General features: G+C 34.7%; 1 protein-coding gene across 34 annotated transcripts in view; it reads right to left on the bottom strand.

Annotated features, from left to right (window-relative positions):
* LOC149488327 (uncharacterized) overlaps nucleotides 1-19,561 on the bottom strand; it is a 302,595-nt gene that overhangs the window by 193,884 nt on the left and 89,150 nt on the right. The window contains exon 5 of one of the 34 annotated variants that reach the window (XM_089695009.1): nucleotides 1,436-1,698. The exons of 32 other annotated variants lie outside the window; for them this stretch is intronic. In XM_089695009.1, the coding sequence (XP_089551135.1) occupies nucleotides 1,451-1,698 (248 nt within the window). In that variant the 3' untranslated portion in view covers nucleotides 1,436-1,450. Of the gene's footprint in view, nucleotides 1-1,435; nucleotides 1,699-11,237; nucleotides 11,501-19,561 lie in introns of those variants that run through there. One more of the 34 variants, XM_089695007.1, reaches the window with a different exon arrangement.

The raw sequence follows: 19,561 nt of genomic DNA on the forward strand, positions 1-19,561 counted from the left end.
CTTTTCGATTTTATGTATTTCATACCTGAAACATTGAACCCTTTTTGATGCGTTCTATATTGTTACAAAGTTAACTATATGAATATTTAAAAATACTAAATTTACTAACTATTTGGAAACAGTCGTTTCATTTTGACGTGAAAGACGCGAGTTTGAATTAGACCTCTTGATCGAATTTTTTCTATTCTTAAGAAAGAACCCATGATTTTGAGAGCTAAAATGGTTTATAAAGGTTGAACTGAACTTGAAAAATAACACTGATAGTAACTAAGGTAAGATAAATGAATAATACGAAAACTCAACGTAACAATATTTATTTGCTTATAAATACTACAATCGAAAACAGTTATGTTTAAAATGCGAACAATAAGTTTTGCAAAGTGCAAGGGCCGTCTCTAATATACGTTTTAAGTTAAAAATCAATCCTATATAATAAATAGTCGAGAATTAGAGCTTTATCACATTCAAAGACCAGCTTTGCAATATTAAGAGCATATTTCAATCAAATAATAATAGTTTAAAAAAACTAAAAAACACGCTTTTAGTTCGGTTTTCTATACGCGTGTTTTTTATTTTTTTTTAACTATTATTTATTTTATCAAATTAGTGTATTGTCATCGGTCCTAAATAAATCTACAAAGTTTGAACGAAATCTGGCCGTTTAAAGTGGGTCAAAATCGCGCCCAAAGAAGTCGGTTACAAACATACAGGTGAAGCTCATATAAAGCGTGTAAAAACATATTTTATTCAAACATGAATATTATAAGACTTTGTTCAACCTATAAAGAAGTCCAAAATAGTTGTATAGTAATAAATAAATAAATAAATCAATAAATATTTCGGGACAATTTTCACACACGGCACGATCTGATCCCATACTAAGCAAGCTTTTCGCTTGTGTTAAACCAGATGGCTGATAAACATACTTATATAATTTTAAATAAATACTTATATAGATAATTAACACCCAGACAGTTAATAGTCCAAGTAATAGTTGAAAATGCATTAAAATGTAATTTTGCTTATAAATAGGTATTATGCAATTTGTATTTACATATATACAATTCATCTTTTATCAATAATTAAACTCCAACATAATGTTACCAAGTTTTAAAATGCAACAAGACTCCTATTTCCTTTCTAGATCAAAACTAATTCTTAACATTAGGTCACGACTAGTATGTACTGATTATAAACTTCAATATGAATGATACCACACGTCACTTTTAACAAAACATTGCACATTGTATTTGAGAAAACAATTTTTCAGCGAGCCTAATCCCTAGTCCTAGATCTTAAATCTTAATTTATTTATTTATTTATTTAATGGACCTATCCCCAAATCGTTACTGTGCAAGTGTTTTGGTTTTGTTTTCTTTTTTGATCACAACGGAATGTTTTTTTTACAGATAATATATAATAACTTTTACATCGGTGAAACACATTATCATTACGAGAACTCCCTTTGACTATGCGGAGCCGGCAAGCTAACCTTATGTCGCTCACCAGAATGGTTGTGATCATGTGTAACACACACAAGGAAATTGTTCAAGGTCTTCAGACTGCTCTTACAGCCGTCGTTCCGCTTCACGCAGCGCCAGTACATTGCCCCGTTCACCCCGTAGTGAGACAGATTGTATCTTTGTTGTTGGTACACAACCACCGGCTTCCCTCGGCGGGAAACCGTAATCATCACCTCTGTGGATCAAGAAACACCTTTGAAATGATATGAAATTAAAATTTATTTGTCAGAATTGTGGTAACAGTTTTTATAAAATTATATTTAATAATATAAAATTTATGGCACGACCGCACAATTCGCCAACAAATTGGCATACAAATATTTATATGTTTACTAGCTTACCGCCCGCGGCTTCGCCCGCTTTCTCTAAAACGATTTGAGATTTAAACTATCCTATCTCTCAAGTTGGATCGAACTGCACATGGTGTGCGAATTTTATTATAATCGGTTAAGTGGTTTAGGAGTCCATTGAGGACAAACGTTGTGACACGAGATTTATATATATTACTAGCTGTTGCCCGCGACTTCGTCCGCGATTAGGTCGTTTTTCGTCATTCGTCGTTTAAAAAAAATACGTGACACTTTATTTTTGAATGTTCTTAATTATTGTCTCTTATAAAATTTAACTACTTGCATTAAAATTGAACACTCTGATAAGAAAATCTTAAAATCTGAAGAAAACATGAATGAATGTGATTTAAATTCTACATTACTGATGGTTGCCTGGAAGAAATGGCTTATAGCCATAAGGCCGCCCACTGTATGCCGATTGTATCTTTTATTTTGTGTCGTCTTAATCTTGTATTTCCTATACAGTGAAGAATAAATAAATAAATAAATAAATTACTTAGTATCAAAATATAATAATCTAAATTAAATGTAGATTAACAGTTTGAGCACACCATTATAGAATATGTACTTAAGTATTAAATTACGTTAGTTAACATAGTAACTTTACTAAAAACACGATGACTTTCTTTCGCGCTCGGTACCACAAACTAAGCATGTTTGTGGTAAGTGGCCCGCGTGACGCGTCACTTGACCCCCCGCGAGTTCCCCTCCGTTGCTATGCGAAAATACATTCGTTGCTCTATTTTAGGAAAAATTTGTAATACTGTGGCCTGGGCGTTATAACACGTCCAGGGAGTTCCTGAGTGCCGATATCACCATCTTGAGGAAAAGCTTCTAATGTCGATTTAAAACTGCATACATACGAATTAACCTGTTCTAAAATTGTGAAATGAGTTCAGTTTTAAATTTGAGAAATATTGATTTCTTGTATTCCACTATTCGTTGTAGTCGAATACAAAATCCCACCAAAAACATTTTCATGTAAAATGTTGCCAAGTCGAGCCCATATTATGACTCGCACTGTCAAAAAGTTATCAGATCTCATGTAGAGCCAAGCTTCTAACACTACACGCCCTAACTCTACAAGGCCTAACTTCACAAACTCTACACCTTAGTCAAAATATGTGGCTTGGCCATTTCGCTACATTCACATCGGCGTAAGGTGAAAAATTAATTCACTATTCATTACTTTTGTGTTATACAATAGTTCACGAATGTTTGTGTAACGAACGGCCAAGCCACATATTTTGACTAAGGTGTAGAGTTTGTGAAGTTAGGCCTTGTAGAGTTAGGGCGTGTAGTGTTAGAAGCTTGGCTCTACATGAGATCTGATAACTTTTTGACAGTGCGAGTCATAATATGGGCTCGACTTGGCAACATTTTACATGAAAATGTTTTTGGTGGGATTTCATTTCTTTTTGTAAGTTGTTTGTAACAAGTTTTTTTTTATTATTTTTAGCTACTGTGTGGACGTAAGAGGCAGGAGACGTTCGCAACACTTCTATTCATTCATATTTATATGATCTGATCTGAAGTATTTGTCTCAATATATGTCGATTAAATTTTTATTTTTATTTTTTTAACAAGGAGTACCTATACATATATATATCTAGGGGAACCAAGTTTTAGATTATTAGATTAGACCTCTAGCATCATCAAAATTTAATTTATTTAAAATTACAGGTCTCATACAAACTCCCGTCCCCTAGTTTAAGGGGTTGGGGGATGAAAGTTACAAGTTTTATAATTTTTTTGTTGTTTGTGTGCTAATACTAGCTTACATACAAAATTTCAGCTTTCTAGGACATTAGGAAATACCTTAAGAATTTTGATGATCATCAGTGAGTCAGTGACGAAATTAGCGTTTTTTAGATATAAATAAAATCTGAAGTATAAAAGCTAATGTAATTAAAACTTAATATGTTCAATAAGTCCGCTATTGACAATATATCCCGAAAATTTTGTTGATCTAGCATAATCCAAACCCAAGTTATGAGGGTTCAAAAAAACGTCGAAACGCTTCGAGAAAAGGTAGGTAGTGCCCGTGCGTTTCGCTTGGCTCGTCTTGGCGGGGGCACTACTGTGCCCCCAGATATACCTATTTAAACAAACTTAGGTTGGCCTACAGGCAAAAGGGATCCTATCAAATGGTAAACTTGACCTTGTATCTTAAAAAAAAGCATGAACGGACCTTCTGATAATTATTGAGCACCAAAGGATCATTTGAAACGCGCTACTATAAGAGCGAATATTGTCTAATAACAGTTTTCATTGCACAGTATGTTCCTCTAAAAGTAGTGATTTCAAAGGTTCCGGTGTATCTTCAAATGAAAGCCGGCTCCTTACTACACTTTAAAGCATTACAAAAAGAACATACTACGCCTTTACAGAAGATGATCTGTAATCAATTTTGAGGTTATAAGCAAACCCACTTTTATATTTGTCAGACCACACCACCGAATTCGTAGATTGTTTACCTCAAGTCATTAAGACTATGACGAAATCTGTCTGCAGTAAGACGGACCTCTTGCTATTCGTCCGTTTCCAGAGACCGAATAGTTTCAATTCTTAATCTTTCATTAAACAAACTTATTAATCGTTCTTGTCTCATATAATTGTAATATTCGCGTCCCTACTCTAGTCATTGCTTAAACTCATGTTCATCTTCAAGAGATCGAATAATATTATGATGCACCCTATCATTTGTCAAACGGTCTTCATATTGAGTAAAGTTTCAGATTCTCGAGATAAAATTAATATGACTGTCGTGATCAGTAGTGAGACGTAATTCCCTCTCAGTGAGGGTTTCGGTCTCACGGGATAGTACAATATGCCGTTTGCGATCAGCTGTGAGACGTCATACCCTCTCAGTGAAGGTTTCGGTCTCACGGGATAGTAGGGGAGACCGGGTTTGGTGGTCTCGCGGGTTGGTTGTCACAGCGGTCTTAACACAAAACTGAACTATCGAATAATAGCTGGTTCACACTTTGATTAGTGCGAGTGCAGGTGATGAGTAGTACTGGGAACGCCGGCTCGAGGAGCCCAGCGCGGGTGAGAGGACGGTTGCGGCCATACGTCCAGTCCTCCAAGAGTGGTGCGACAGGCGGCACGGGGCCATAACCTTCCGCCTTACGCAGATACTGTCCGGGCACGGCTGCTTCGGGCGGTACCTGTGTAAAGTCGCGAGGAGGGAGCCCAGCATGGTCTGCCACTGGTGTGCCTGCCCGGAGGACACGGCAGATCACACTCTTGCCGTGTGCCCCGCGTGGGCCGAGCCCCGTGCTCGCTTAGTCGCGATAATCGGGCCGGATCTCTCTCTACCCTCCGTTGTTCGTGCAATGGTGGATGGCGACAGATCCTGGCGTGCGGTGATCGCATTCTCCGAGAGCGTGATCTCGCAGAAAGAGGAGGCAGAGCGGGTGCGCGAGAGGGATCCTCACGCGGACCCGATCCGGCGCAGACGTCTTATTGGGCGTCGTCGCCGTGTTGCGGCCGCTTTACACGGTCGCAACGTGCCTCCTTGACGAAGGGCGCCGGGCGGTGGAACGGGGAATGTAATCCATCGTCCGGTGCGGTGAGGCGACTTGAGACGTGTTCCGCTCATGCCGCCAACGGGAGGGAAGAGCAGGCAAACCACCTTTCCTGTTCTTGGCTTGCGCCTGGCCTGGAGATGGGCTGCCGCCGAGGGGGTCGCGGAAGAATTCTAACAAATACCCGCGGCCCCATCATTAAAGCGGCTCGACGGAACACAGTGGGGTTTTAGTCGGTAAGAATCCGACATAACCCAAGGCTCCTTCCCCGGGGGCCGTGGGTATCTTTGGAAGATTTCCCCACTATAAAAAAAAAAAAAAAAAAAAGGTGATGAGTAGTACTACGTGTGGACAGCGACTGTTTAGTGCGAGTGTTTAGTAGGCTGTGTAGTAAAGTGAATAGAAGCGTATTCTATTTTTTTGCGAGTGGACTGCGAGTAGCCACGTCCCGCGCGCCCTCCCTTCCCCCTCACTCGCAGTGTGCCTGCCTAAATACGTCTGGACAGGAGTGTTTAGTGTTTAGTGTTTAGCGTAGTGTGTAGCGTCGCGAATTTCACCATTGTCCTGCACTCGCACTAATCACCTGCACTCGCAGTTGAATTGGACACTACTCGCACTACACACCTGCACTCGCACTAATCACCTGCACTCACACTAATCAAAGTGTGAACCAGCCATAAGTCTGTTGAACAGCGTGGCAAGAGCGATACAGTGACAACGCTGTCCCCACTTCGCGTCAGACCGCCCCGATCTGCTGTGAGGGCCTCACACGTGTTTATTGTTTTCGCACAGATTTTTTATGATATGAGGACCGAATATGCTCCTCATAACATCACTTTTTGTGAACGAAACGACAGCGCGGTTTAATTTAATGCCAACACCATTAGAAAAAAGGATTATTATTAATTGTGAAAAAATATCATGATTTACACTATTAACACTCTTTTAACATAAAATATAAGTCTGTGAGTGTGTAAAAATAAATCCAACTAATTACACATCAAACTTATGTTTATAATTAGGTTATACGACATGAAAATATATTAATTACCAAGCAATAATAATACAGATAAGCAGTGGTGGCTCAGTGGTGAGAACTCGGACTTCGAATCGATAAGTCCGGGGTTCGAGACCAGGCGAGCGCGCAGGAAATAAATTGATTTTTCAATTTATCTGCGCATGTTGTAACATCACCACTGCTCGAACGGTGAAGGAAAACATCGTGAGGAAACCGACATGTCGAAGAATTAAAAAGTTCGATGACATGTGTCATCCGCCAACACGCACTTGGCCAGCGTGGTGGATTATGGCCTGTACCCTCATAGGAGGCCCGTGTCCCAGCAGTGGGAACGTATATGGGCTGATGATGATGAATAATACAGATAAATACTGAACATAAGTAGGTATAATAGATATTAAGTAGTATTAGTTAAAATATACTTTGACTGTTAGTCAAAGTTTATTTTTACTAACAACATGTAAATGAAGAAGAAATAATAATTACCAACGAACTAACCTTTTCTATAATACTTAACACGGCACATTTTTCAAATTATCTTGCTCAACCCTGCTCAAAAATTTGAGGGTTTTGTTGGAACTTTAATATGTCAAAACTATGATATATCTAAACTACGATACAACTTGCTTGCGGAAATGCTCATTACAATTGTGAATCTAAAGAATAACTAACAACATACTATTCAATTTTATTGAGCTGATGAATATCTTTTGCCTGGAAGAAATCACCGTCGCCTAATAAATATACTGTGTTTTCTTATAAAACCGTTACATAATTTATTTTATCTACTTAAATAATGAAAATGATATTATATTTATAAAATATAAAAAATATGATGTAAAATGATTAAAAATAAATAAATGAAGCAACTACGATTCAAAGAAAACATCTTTTTCAGTGCTAAAATGCTCTTAGCAATCCCGGATGATGAACTGTATCATGTACTCTGATCCCAGTACGGTCGGTACCTCGATAGCCATAACGATAAATATTATAATCAGATAACCGTCAATGATAATGGTGTCTAGTTTTACTTTACTTAAAATAATAAACATCTACCCTCACTTTAAAAAAATGTAGTATATTTATTATTTACACGAAATATACCTTATAGGGAAGGGAAGATATGGGCTAAAGAGTTAAATAAATAACATACATAATTATATTTAAATTATTAATTTCCAACTGTGTATTCAGTAGTGTTAACATCTAAATTGATTTGATTGTTACGAAATCTCATAGATGGCGCTGTTACAAAATTAACATTATACAACTTACATTCTTTAAACTATGTTTCTCTTCCCAAGTTACTTAAATGGCATAATTAATAGTGTCAATCTAGATATTGTCAAACAACATTTATATATGCGTGATTTGATTATTAATTTCCAATAGTTAACGTGTGTTTGATTTTTCTAACACTTCATAGATGGCGCTGTTTCAAATTTGTCTTTATACTGCTAAGATTCATTTAACTGTTTCTCTGTCCAAATTACGTAAATGACATAGTTTTTATTTTGTAAAGCTAGATAATAGCATGGCTTACTCGAAACCAACATTTAAACATGAGTCTTTAGATTGTACGCTGTCGTAGTACACGGAATATGTAAGAAAAATAAAGGCTCACAGCTCCTCCCCCGAAGATGATATCATGATAATATGTTTAAACTATCCTCACCCGACCTCTTAGGAATATTCATGCAAAATTTGAAGTAAATCTATGCAGTACTTTTCGAGATTAGCTCGGTCAAACATACAGACAAACAGACAAACAGACAAACAGACAAACAGACAAACAGACAAAAATTCTAAAAACTATATTTTTGGCTTCTATATCGATTATAGATCATGGATTATGTATTCTTTTAAAAAAATATTCAATGTACAGTTTTGACTTTCCTACGATTTTATTATATGTATAGAAGATTGAATTTAACAATAATTAATTTTGTTATTGTTAATACCTACTTGTATCAACGGACGGATAAATGTCTACTACACAGGTCATTTCCTAGCATAGGAGACATTGCTAAAATATCGCAGTTTATTGTACCTACGGTTTATTTTTTACTTATATGTAAGGTAAAGGATTTGGATGCGGTTTTTTTATTAGATAAAGTGATTCAAAAAGAAGGTTTACTGTATAGTTTACTATACAGTAAACCTTCTAACTACTTAACGCGAATACTACTGAACGGATTTGGATGATACTTGTCATTTATGTAACTTGTGTACCAGAATAACACATGAACTATAGAAATACTTCGTTTGGTCGGCAGGTTCGATCGGGAATCACAACTAGTGCAAATAAAAAACATAAAGACTTTTAATTATATAACAGTTTCCAACTTTAGGAAATATGCGTATTTTAAATTATTTTAGTATACATTTTCCTACTATTTAATCACAATTGAGTTAATTTTTAAAAAATAACAGAAATAGTTCAGTATTTTATTTATAAAAATGCTTTTTAATATAACATTAGCACAAATGCATATATAACGAATTCAATAAATATGTAATTAACGGGTTTTTCGAATACAAATAATCCTTCGTGGCTTTTTAAATCGTTTAAAATGTAATACAAAGTAAAATAATATCGTCCCGGTAATCCACACACAAAATAATATGAAATTATCAAAAACATGACATACGGTTACGTAATACACTAGTACAAGCGTACATTTATATACACACACTGCACACATCTATCAAAATATATTTAGACCATTAAATTCTTATGGGCCCTCTTCACAATGGCCAGCTTTGGGCGAGTAGAGGCAATCCCGATAGTGTAGAGCGCCTAAATGTCATGGCCGTCATTGTAGGTGTTTATTCATAATCGCCGTCATTGCGGCAAACATTGTTCATTTGTTCATTATATAAACAGGCGCCTAAAGGTGCTTTTCCACTACAGATGTGCGAGCATACGTAGCGAGGGATGTGTTTGTAAAGAACCAATCATATCGCCTCATTTAGCGTTCGTAGCAATACTATTGGTTATTTACAAACACATTCCCCGCTACACATCCTCGCACATCTCTGGTGAAAAAGCACTCTTACATCGAAATTAATGGTTATGCTCTCTCTTCTGCTTTACAATCATGTCGTCATATATAATGACAGACGCGCGGCACCCCACGGGTGGCCCTCTCTATAACTACTGTGTCTATGGAAGCGATAAGGGCCTAGGATCAGTATGGGCCTCCCATTACGAGTTTGAATGTAGTGCGGTTCTGAAATAAAGTATATTTGATATAAAATAAAATAAATATAGATGGTTATTATGTTTTTTTTAATTATGCGAATTGAAATAAGATAGTAAAAAATGTTTCTTACACTTACGTTTCAATTGCAAAAGCACCGGTTTCTAATAATAGGTAATATAATAGTTTTAAAACGAAATTATACAAAAACTCTTAGTGAAATATGTAAAACATCTTACGTCAATCAATTACAACGATTTTATTGTATTCCCTGTTTCATATATTAAATTTTAAAGGATAAGTAACATTACTGTAAACAAAACGAAGCAATCAATGAAATCAATCTCATCAAACAATTTTAACATATATTATTAGATTTATCACACTTAGAAGACTTTTACATTAAAGGAGGTTCTGTTGAATAAAACCTCCTTCAATAAAAAGCGCGCGTTGAATTCAAACACAAACAAAAAAAAATCGTATCTATCTTATTTCATAAAAATCATAAAACAATGTAAACTAAATCCTTATCCCTACCCGTGATTGTGTTTTTCCTTAGAACGGATTATAACCTTCTTGTACGTGTGAACGGTACTAGGACAGCCGTTGCTTTTCTTGACGCACCTCCAGTACTCCCCTTTCGCACTGCTGCGAGCCAAATTGTATTTTACTTGTTTGTACATAAGGGCTGGTCTCCCGTGTTTTGACGTGATAAACTTTATATCTGGCAACAATAAACTTGATGAGTATTATAATTCATATGTTTAGATGTAATAAGGTTTAAAATTCCATGATGGAAACTGAGATACAATTTCGCTTTTTACGTAGCAACGTTTCGTAGCGTTGTGTAGCGGTCGTAGCATGTTGTTATTTTCGAAGTAATTTGCGCTTCAGGAGTCACACATGCACACATGCACACTATTATGTGGTAGGTACATAAGTGTACAATAAACGATAATGTTTATTATATTATGTACCTGAAATTCAACTCGCTGAAAACGATGTATTTAAAATATTATTGGTATGACAGAGTAAACAATTCCCATCCTTACTACATTTTTAATATATTTTTTAGATAAATTGTAAAATGTAGGTTTGAATAATACAACCAAAATATAAGTTTTATATAATTCGTATTACTGAAGATTTTCTTGTGAGCTTTAAATAATACGATTTATTTTTCTTAATTTCGATGTCTTACTATTACTATATGAGCTGTATTTTTTTCAGGCTCAAAATGTTTTAAGTAATGTATAGGAAAATTTTATACAATATGTAATATAATTAAATCAACAAACTTCATGTTTAAATTGAATTTTATTAACAAACAAATATAAATACAATCTTACAATAATTTATTAGTATCTTAAACCGAGTTTAATATTAAACTTAACTTTTTGAGTTTAACTTTAACATTCCTAAGAAATAAATGAAAATATTCATCAAGAAGAAAGTAGTTGCTAATTAATGAGCCCGTTGTGCGTTTCTTTTCCAAAGCTCGAAACCCAAACTTTTTACAAACATCAAATCGAAAATTCGAGATCAATTCTACATTCGACAATGCACTTTAATACAAAACAGCATATGTATCACACTAAACACATAGCAAAATTGTACTCTATCACCTAACTACTACGGTTCAGAATTGCCTGCACATGTGGCTTGATGCAGGGCAGGTGACTGCATATATGATTCTTCACGGCTTTGATGACCACATTCTGCATAACTAATACCGTTGCCCGGCAACCGTAGTTCTTCTTGACGCAGATCCACGTGGTCCTCAGGTTATCTTTTGATGTATAATGCTTGTTATAGCGATAGCCTTGGTAATATAGTACTCGATGGCCTTGGTTGGACACTTGGAATTCTACCACTGTAACATAAAGTAGATTTTGTAACAATTTAGTATGGTCTCCTTGTTATTATCTATAGGAAGGTGGTTAAGAACTGCGCTTCTTACCGTCAGGTAATTATGAAAGATTTAGTAGGTTTTTCTTGAGAAGCTACAAAGTTAATACTGTATTAGTATTTTTTTTTGTTTGATGTTGAATATCGTATCGAGATGTGGTATTATAGTGAACTTAAAATACATATAAAGATTGTATTACTAAAAAAATGTACTTTGTATTGCAATAGATGTTTATTTTACACTCTTTCAACAAACGAACTCAAACAATATAATTTTATATAATTGTAACTATAATTCTGGAAATTTACTACTATTTGAACTAAATTACATATTACTTAAAACTTCTTAATTACAATCCATGCAGTATTAATATAAAATAGTGCGTCATAAATAAAAATTACATTATAAAACAATTATTACACTTTAAAAAATATATAGTGTAAATATATTTAATTCCAGTTATATTTAATTACAAAATTAAATAATTTTATAGCAATAAATACTTATTCATATAAAACATTTTCATAATAAACTAAATAATTTATATTTAAATAAGTTACATTCATGAATGTATTATAAAGAGCCGATTTAAAAACTACACTCGTGTGCATGAAAATTTACTGAATAATTTCATCACCACCACCACCAGACGATCAAAAATATATGCGACGATTTCATAATTATAATCTATATTGTATTTTCTTGTGTTTGATTTTACACGAGTATTATACATTTGGAAATTAAAGACTAACGGATTTTAAACGCGATTGGGGTCTTTAATTTATAAGAGCATTTTTCATTGTCAAACTATTATCGACATTGTCCTCATTGAAATAATTTTCAAAAAAGCGCAGCGCGCTACTTTTCGCGTGTGACGCTTCGATGCTCCCCGAAATAAATTGTTGTTATTTTATTTTGAATTTTATTTTAATGAGATCAATGTCGATAATAGTTTAACAATGGGAAATGCGCTTCGCTGCGCCTTGCCATATCTGCGCCGGCCCAAGGAAGCTATAAACAAAACACCACATCAATGATTATGATTCTCCCGTATTCTGATGACCTGGTCATCAAACGTGGTAAAATACGCTCGGCATTTAGCGGTCCTCCATTTGTCACATCTCCACGTCATCTTGTAGCCGTTACTGCTGACATTATGTAATAGATACCTATATCCGTTATAGATTTTAGCCAGATTCCCGCGCGCCGTCTTCTCGAGGGTAGATCCTGTAAACAATGTATAGATTACAATTCTAGAACAATAGAACAGTTACTATCTTATGAGCTACTGGTTGGTGTGAAACTGTTTATTAATAAAAAACTTTTCTAAAGCACCAAAATAATAATCATCATCAACAAAATCAATAATCTTAAGGGTCCCCAGAACATAGTGATATCAACGTCCAGGATCTTTTACACATTTAAATGTGTTATTTTCTCTTCTATCCTAATTGGTATCCGATGTCAATACAGTTTTAGAATGGATAGACTTATAACAATGTGAAATAAAATATAAGTTAGATAACATAACAACAAAAAGAGTGAAAATAACGTTAGAGAGTTCCCTCGTCCTAAGATATAAATGAAGTAGCATTTATCCATTCAAAAGTCTTGATTCTCGCAAATTGAAGCCACTTAATAAGTACAAATTCAAGGCCATAACAAAAACATCCTTTATTACATAACAATATTGCATCACAAACATAATTGGTGATTAAACGAACTTACCTGTAAGTGAAGTTCAATCGAATTTACACTTGTCTTCGTCCGAGAGATTAGCAAATGGCGATCGCTGGGCGTTACTAAGTACATGTACTATAATAGCATTTGCTTATCTCGAAAGACGAACCCAGGTGAAAATTCGATTGAACTTCACTTACAGGTAAGTTCGTATAATCACCAATTATTTGTTTGTGATGCAATATATAATAAACATTCAATGTATGTGTTTCCCGCCAGAATTGACAACATAGTTATCCGAGGTGACGATGAAAGCCCTACAGCGTCGTCCATCTTTGGAGCTGGTACATGCCCAGCGAATTTTGATATCGGTCTCGTCTCTTCGAGTGTGTATACCGTATCTGTAGCCTCTGAAGACCAGCACTGGTTTACCTCTACATGATAACGTGAATATTGGTGCTGAAAGTAAATATGAATTAATATAACTTACTACTAAACAAAAAAAATTGCGCACAATTGACCCCATGCGTACACAAGCGTATTCCTTTTGTTGGTCGTTTGTGTGTATTATTTACCTCTAAATTGACTGATTAATAAATTGTCATACGCCCAGCGCCCAAACGGCTGAAAATAGGGACACACTTTTGGATGTATTTCGTGAGTGTGGTGGTAGATGAACAATAAAATAGTGTGTTGGATAATTCGAATTACACACGAAAAAAAAATATCTGAGGCTTCTATGTTACATGATATGAACTTTGGTGACAGAAAAAAGAGTAAAGTAGTGGGCTAACCCACAAAAAATGAAAATGAAAATGAAAATGTTCACGTTCACGTGAAAATGAAAATGAACATGAACATGAACAAGAAAGTCGAATCCGATCCAATTTCACTTTTGTTGTCCGACTGTCTGTCTGTCAAGAGTCAAGACCCTTGATCAATGAAGGAACATTGAACGAACGAACGAACATTGAACGAACATTTGGTGGTATCATGCTTCAATTCATATCGACTACGGTCCCTTGAAGCTACTAGTTTTGATTCCATGCGACCCTCTCTCGTGCGTTTGATATCTTCAACAGACAGACAGACAGGCAGACGGACAACAAAGTTATCCTATAACGGTTTTCTTTTTTTCCTTTACAAACTTTGAAGACCGGGATAAGACTTCGGGTATAGTCGTTAGTTACATATTATTTTTTATCGTTGCCCCACCTTGAGCCCATGGCTAGCTACGCCCATGTTAGTAATGGTATCAAAGAAAAAAGAGCAAAAGAATACTTGTTTATGACTTTTCCTATATTATCTTCCCGTTATTCTAAACTTCATAGGATTTGTAAAGATGCTGTAGGGACCAAATTGAATAAGAACAAAATGAAATTGTAAAAGACATTTATTGCAAACCCAATTCAAATAAAAAAAAGAGGAATGTTAAAATATTTTAAACTGCAGAATATGCAAGAGTTTGTTTGAAGTTTGACTTACAATAAAATTATATAAATAATACTTAACTCAATGACTAGATATTCACATAAATTCGACTTAAAAACCTAAACATTTAACTTATATTTTCAGTAGTGACAATAATTTTATAAATAAGAACATTGATGCTAGAATTTCTTATTCACATTGGGACTAGTAATATTCTGAACTTCTTGATATTTCTGAATATTCTTAATATTTGAGATCATCTCTTGTTTTGTTAGTTTCAAATATCAATTCAAAATAATTTAATTCAGTGAATACTGACAATAAACAAAATATATCGAGTCTCTGGAATGGTTTCATTGATTTTGGTAACTAATACTGCTATATTCACTTTACTATCATATTCTCAATTCAGGATACGATGACGAATTACTAACTTAAAGAGATCCATAAATAAAAATAGCACTCTAAGGGCTGATTTTTCATTCCTTGGTTATAACTTATTCGTCGAAAATATAAAACTACCATTTTAAAAACGTATTCTAATTGCCCGTATTGGAAAGTTTACGTGACATTTTAATATTATCGTGTAATACTTTATTGGACGGATAAGTTTTATCCAAGCATTGAAAAATCGGCCCTAAATCTAACAACGCTTCAAACTATGTATAGAGAAACGTTTGTAATCAAACATTTAAGACTCGACCATTCTTAAACAATTATTTACCTTCCTTAATCAATTCTTTGGTGTATCAATGACTACATAGCAATATATACATATAATATGTTGAATGTGTAAAAATAATTCTTTTAAACATTTAGAGCTAGCGCGCACGAGCAACTTTGTCTCCGCAACTATTTTGTCTCTCCCATCAATTTGTATGGGGAGTTGCGTCGCTACGTGCGCGCACTTTCATACTAGCCCATAGGTGGGAGAGACAAAATAGTTGCGGAGACAAAATAGTTGCGGAGACAAAGTTGCTCGTGCGCGCACTGTCTTATTTTAAATAAAAGTGAATAAAAGGTAGGTCTACACAGAGCGAGCAGCCTCGCGAAGCAATACGGATTTTACTACCCGATACGATTAGATCTATTTACTTTTATTTGAGAGAAAGCATTTGCGCATTCTTGCTCGCTCTGTGAGGCCTTCAGAATCAAAATCGAGACAAAAATTCCTTTAAGCGACAATTCCAATGTCTCATAACATAAGAATACAATCTATCTACCAATTTCTCGCAACATCAATGCGAATGTTGGTTATTTAGGCTTAGTATGATATTGTTGACAGTATGTATCGTTGCCCTGCATGACTTGCTCCTCGCTTTCACACACCGCCATAGAAGTCGCATCCCTCGACTGCCGGAGTTTTTGTAATACCTGTGTCCTTGGTACTCGATCACTGGCTTGCCGAACCGTGATAGGGTGTAAGCGGCAACTGAAATTGTTTATATTTTATTTATTAATTCTTGTACTGGATAAATAATATTATAGTTAGCACGATGCATCGCTTTTTAATAGTTAATTATCAACTGTTTGGAATTACTGCATTCGCCACTATATTCCGGTATTGTCATATTCAAGTCGGACAAGCAATAAGTCAGTTTGGTCATATACAAGAAAAAGATCACCATTATATTTAATATATCGCCAATTGTTTTAAGAAAATAGGATAGACTGTAGCGGTTAGTAAATAAAAAAAACTAGATTTATTAATTGTATATTTGATTGAGTCACTATAAATTATAAATATGTATGAGTATATCTAGAACTAGCTGCTCCGCGCGGTTTCACCCCCGTGGCTCCACTCCTGTTGGTCGTAGCGTGATGATAATATATAGCCTATAACCTTCCTCGATAAATGGGCTATCTAACACCGAAATAATTTTTCAAATCGGACCAGTAGTTCCCGTGATTACCGCGTTCAAACAAACAAACAAACAAACTCTTCAGCTTTATAATATTAGTATAGATTTAAGAGCACATATTCCATTTTTGCGAGTATTTCAACCAGGATTTATTCACAATTAGTCAACACACATTACAAACGCTTCACAACAATTGACACTTCACTTACTAAAATAATATATTCTAAGCATTAACATTTATCACTTATATTACGATCTATTTTATATTTGCATTCTATAGATCCTCTCCACCCATAGACTCCTTCGGCTTAATTCCATGATAAATATTATATTAGTAGTTTTACTTAGTATTTTTTCTTTCAAATTTTATCGAATCTATTAAAAAAATTATCAGGTGAAATCTTATCCGTATAATATTACGTTATCACATCTTATGTCCCGAAGACAAAGTTTTGTACTGCGTAATAATACATATTTAACATTTTGAAAGCACAATAAGCTTAACATAACATATCCAGTAGCTGAGACCGGCAAATCTTCAGTGATTATGGGGTGTTTGTTTAATGATCTCATTTTCGAATGTAACGATGGTTGCCGAGCAACCAGAGTGCACTTTCACACAGATCCACCGAACGCGGGGCTTCCCCCTACTCAAGCTCCACATGTTGAAACGGTAGGGACCTACCCTTATCACTGGTCTGCCATTCCTTGAAGAGTCGAATATTGGCTCTGAAACATCGAAACATGTTATCGGCAGAGATAAAAAATATTAATTTTGTATAATTTTAGTATTTTGCATCCTGGGCCTTCAATATATCTACTTTGGTATTGATTGATTAAATCTTGAAGAATATCATCTAAGGTCATCCTACGCGTGGGTTAAAAATTGATATAAAATATACCCTTTAAACTACGATGCTTTATGCTCGATAAGTATTACTTTCATAGATTCGCAGAATTTTCTTAAGATGCTATTATTACTATTGTTGTACTGGAATTAGACCGATATGCTTCATACAATAATACTGGATTTCCCCGAAACGAAAGCATAAATAAAGGTCCTGGAACATTAAGGTGACTAAGTACATAGAACTAATTATGCGCATGTGCTTTTATTTAAGAGATTAATCCATACTAATATTATAAATGCGAAAGTAACTCTGTCTGTCTGTCTGTTACTCAATCACGCCTTAACTACTTAACAAATTTGCATGAAATTTGGTATAGAGATATTTTGATACCCGAGAAAGGACATAGGCTACTTTTTATCCCGGGAAATAGGATAGGTTTTATCCCGGAAATCCTACGGGAACAGGTTTTTCTTTGAAAACGCGGGCGAAGCCGCGGGCGGAAAGCTAGTAACCTATAAGCAGTTCCATCACTCATCGCAGTAGTTAGCAAACAGTTCAATAAAACATACATTTTCACAAAATAATTTTAAATGAAAACATGCCTGTATTTACATGCAACAGGGTGTAGTCAATGATTATGTACATTATACAAATTAACGATTTCTTCGCCAATAGTCGAAAGTTTCGCTCGACATCCAAAATCTTCCTTATTACAAACCCACCTAGCTGGGGTATGAGAATTCTTTTTTCTAAATTTATAAACTCCAATTTGTATCATTGGATTACCCTTTCTAGAGCTTATGTATACAGCATCTGAAATCAATTGCATATACTTAGAAAATACATATAAAAATTGTTCATTTTTATAAGCTTTTGTCAACTTAATCTTATTTGTTTATTTCTTGTCAGAAATTTTCGTGTACATTGACATAATTTACGTTTATCTTAAAATCAACAACACATAAAAGTGCAATCTTTTTCATAAAATAAGGGGTCATTAAAAACACTATTCAATAGAAAAATGGGATTCGAAAGAAAGAAAAGTTTATTTATTTTGAAAATAACAGACTGTCTCCTCGTGTCAATTTATTTCTATAATTACGAAACCATACATCAATGATTGTGTTTAGCTAGGCTCTTGACTATTTCATCACCACTGGTCGTCATCCTCGCGCGGCATCCCTGGTGGTCCTTTTCACAGATCCACCTGGTGAGAGCACCCTTGCTGCCACCCCATCGGTTGAACCTATACCTCCCTACCTTCATTATGGGACGACCTCGACTGGACAATGCGAATACGCACTCTGAAATTGTTTATTGAATTGACGAAATTAGTTATTCTAATCAAGGACCAAATCAACTACACAGTCATATTGTTACTTGGCTGAAGTAACAGTATAATAATTGACTTCTTACTATACTCAATTTTAAGCAATAAAAACTAAATCTCACAGGGTCAATCAACTTTTTTACCGACACTGAAAATAGGTTAACATTTTTTTTTCTGTGTTTTTTCATAATGGAATATGGTTGGTATGGTTTTTACATAGTTACTAAAAAATTGATCAGGTTATAAATAAAAAGAAAATCATTTTAATATATTTTTTTAGTGTATTTATTTTCTCATGCAAAATCACATCATTTGGCACCTATGCCATGGTAATCATTTTACCTGTTTTACCTTAAATTATAAACAACACATGTATGCTGCGTTACCAACGTTACATAAACATGCTTATTTTCTCTATTATATCTTTTCAAGATACCGTAACTTGCTTAAATTTTCTGAGATCAAAGGCAATATTCTACTATTATGATTAAAATAAAATAACAATTCTTAGAAAATCAACAATACATTAATTATCATTACAACTGTTTATAAATTATGGGACAAAACGTAACTCTAGAGACAGATTTGGTAACTCCAGAGACAAAATTTTTTAGAACTTCGTTTCTTAATCTCTTTATAGCTTTTCTTGATGCTGTTAGCCAAAATGTCATATTTTTCACAGGATTTCTTTGATTCGTTTAAATATTTTTAAATCTCCCGAATCTGTCTTTGCTTTTCTACTTGCCCTTTTCTTATATTTTTCAACCTTTCTTTTTAAATCTGAAATTTCTTTCTTCAAATGCTCATTTTCCCTATAAACCTTACTTCGGTCTTTCCTTACTTTTTTGCGACCCCTAACTTTAGCTGAATC

Source organism: Colias philodice, chromosome 5 (genome assembly GCF_061535455.1).
Source record: "Colias philodice isolate Cphi_HAF_F1 chromosome 5, ilColPhil1 Martin Lab GWU primary, whole genome shotgun sequence".
Lineage (NCBI taxonomy): Eukaryota > Metazoa > Arthropoda > Insecta > Lepidoptera > Pieridae > Colias > Colias philodice.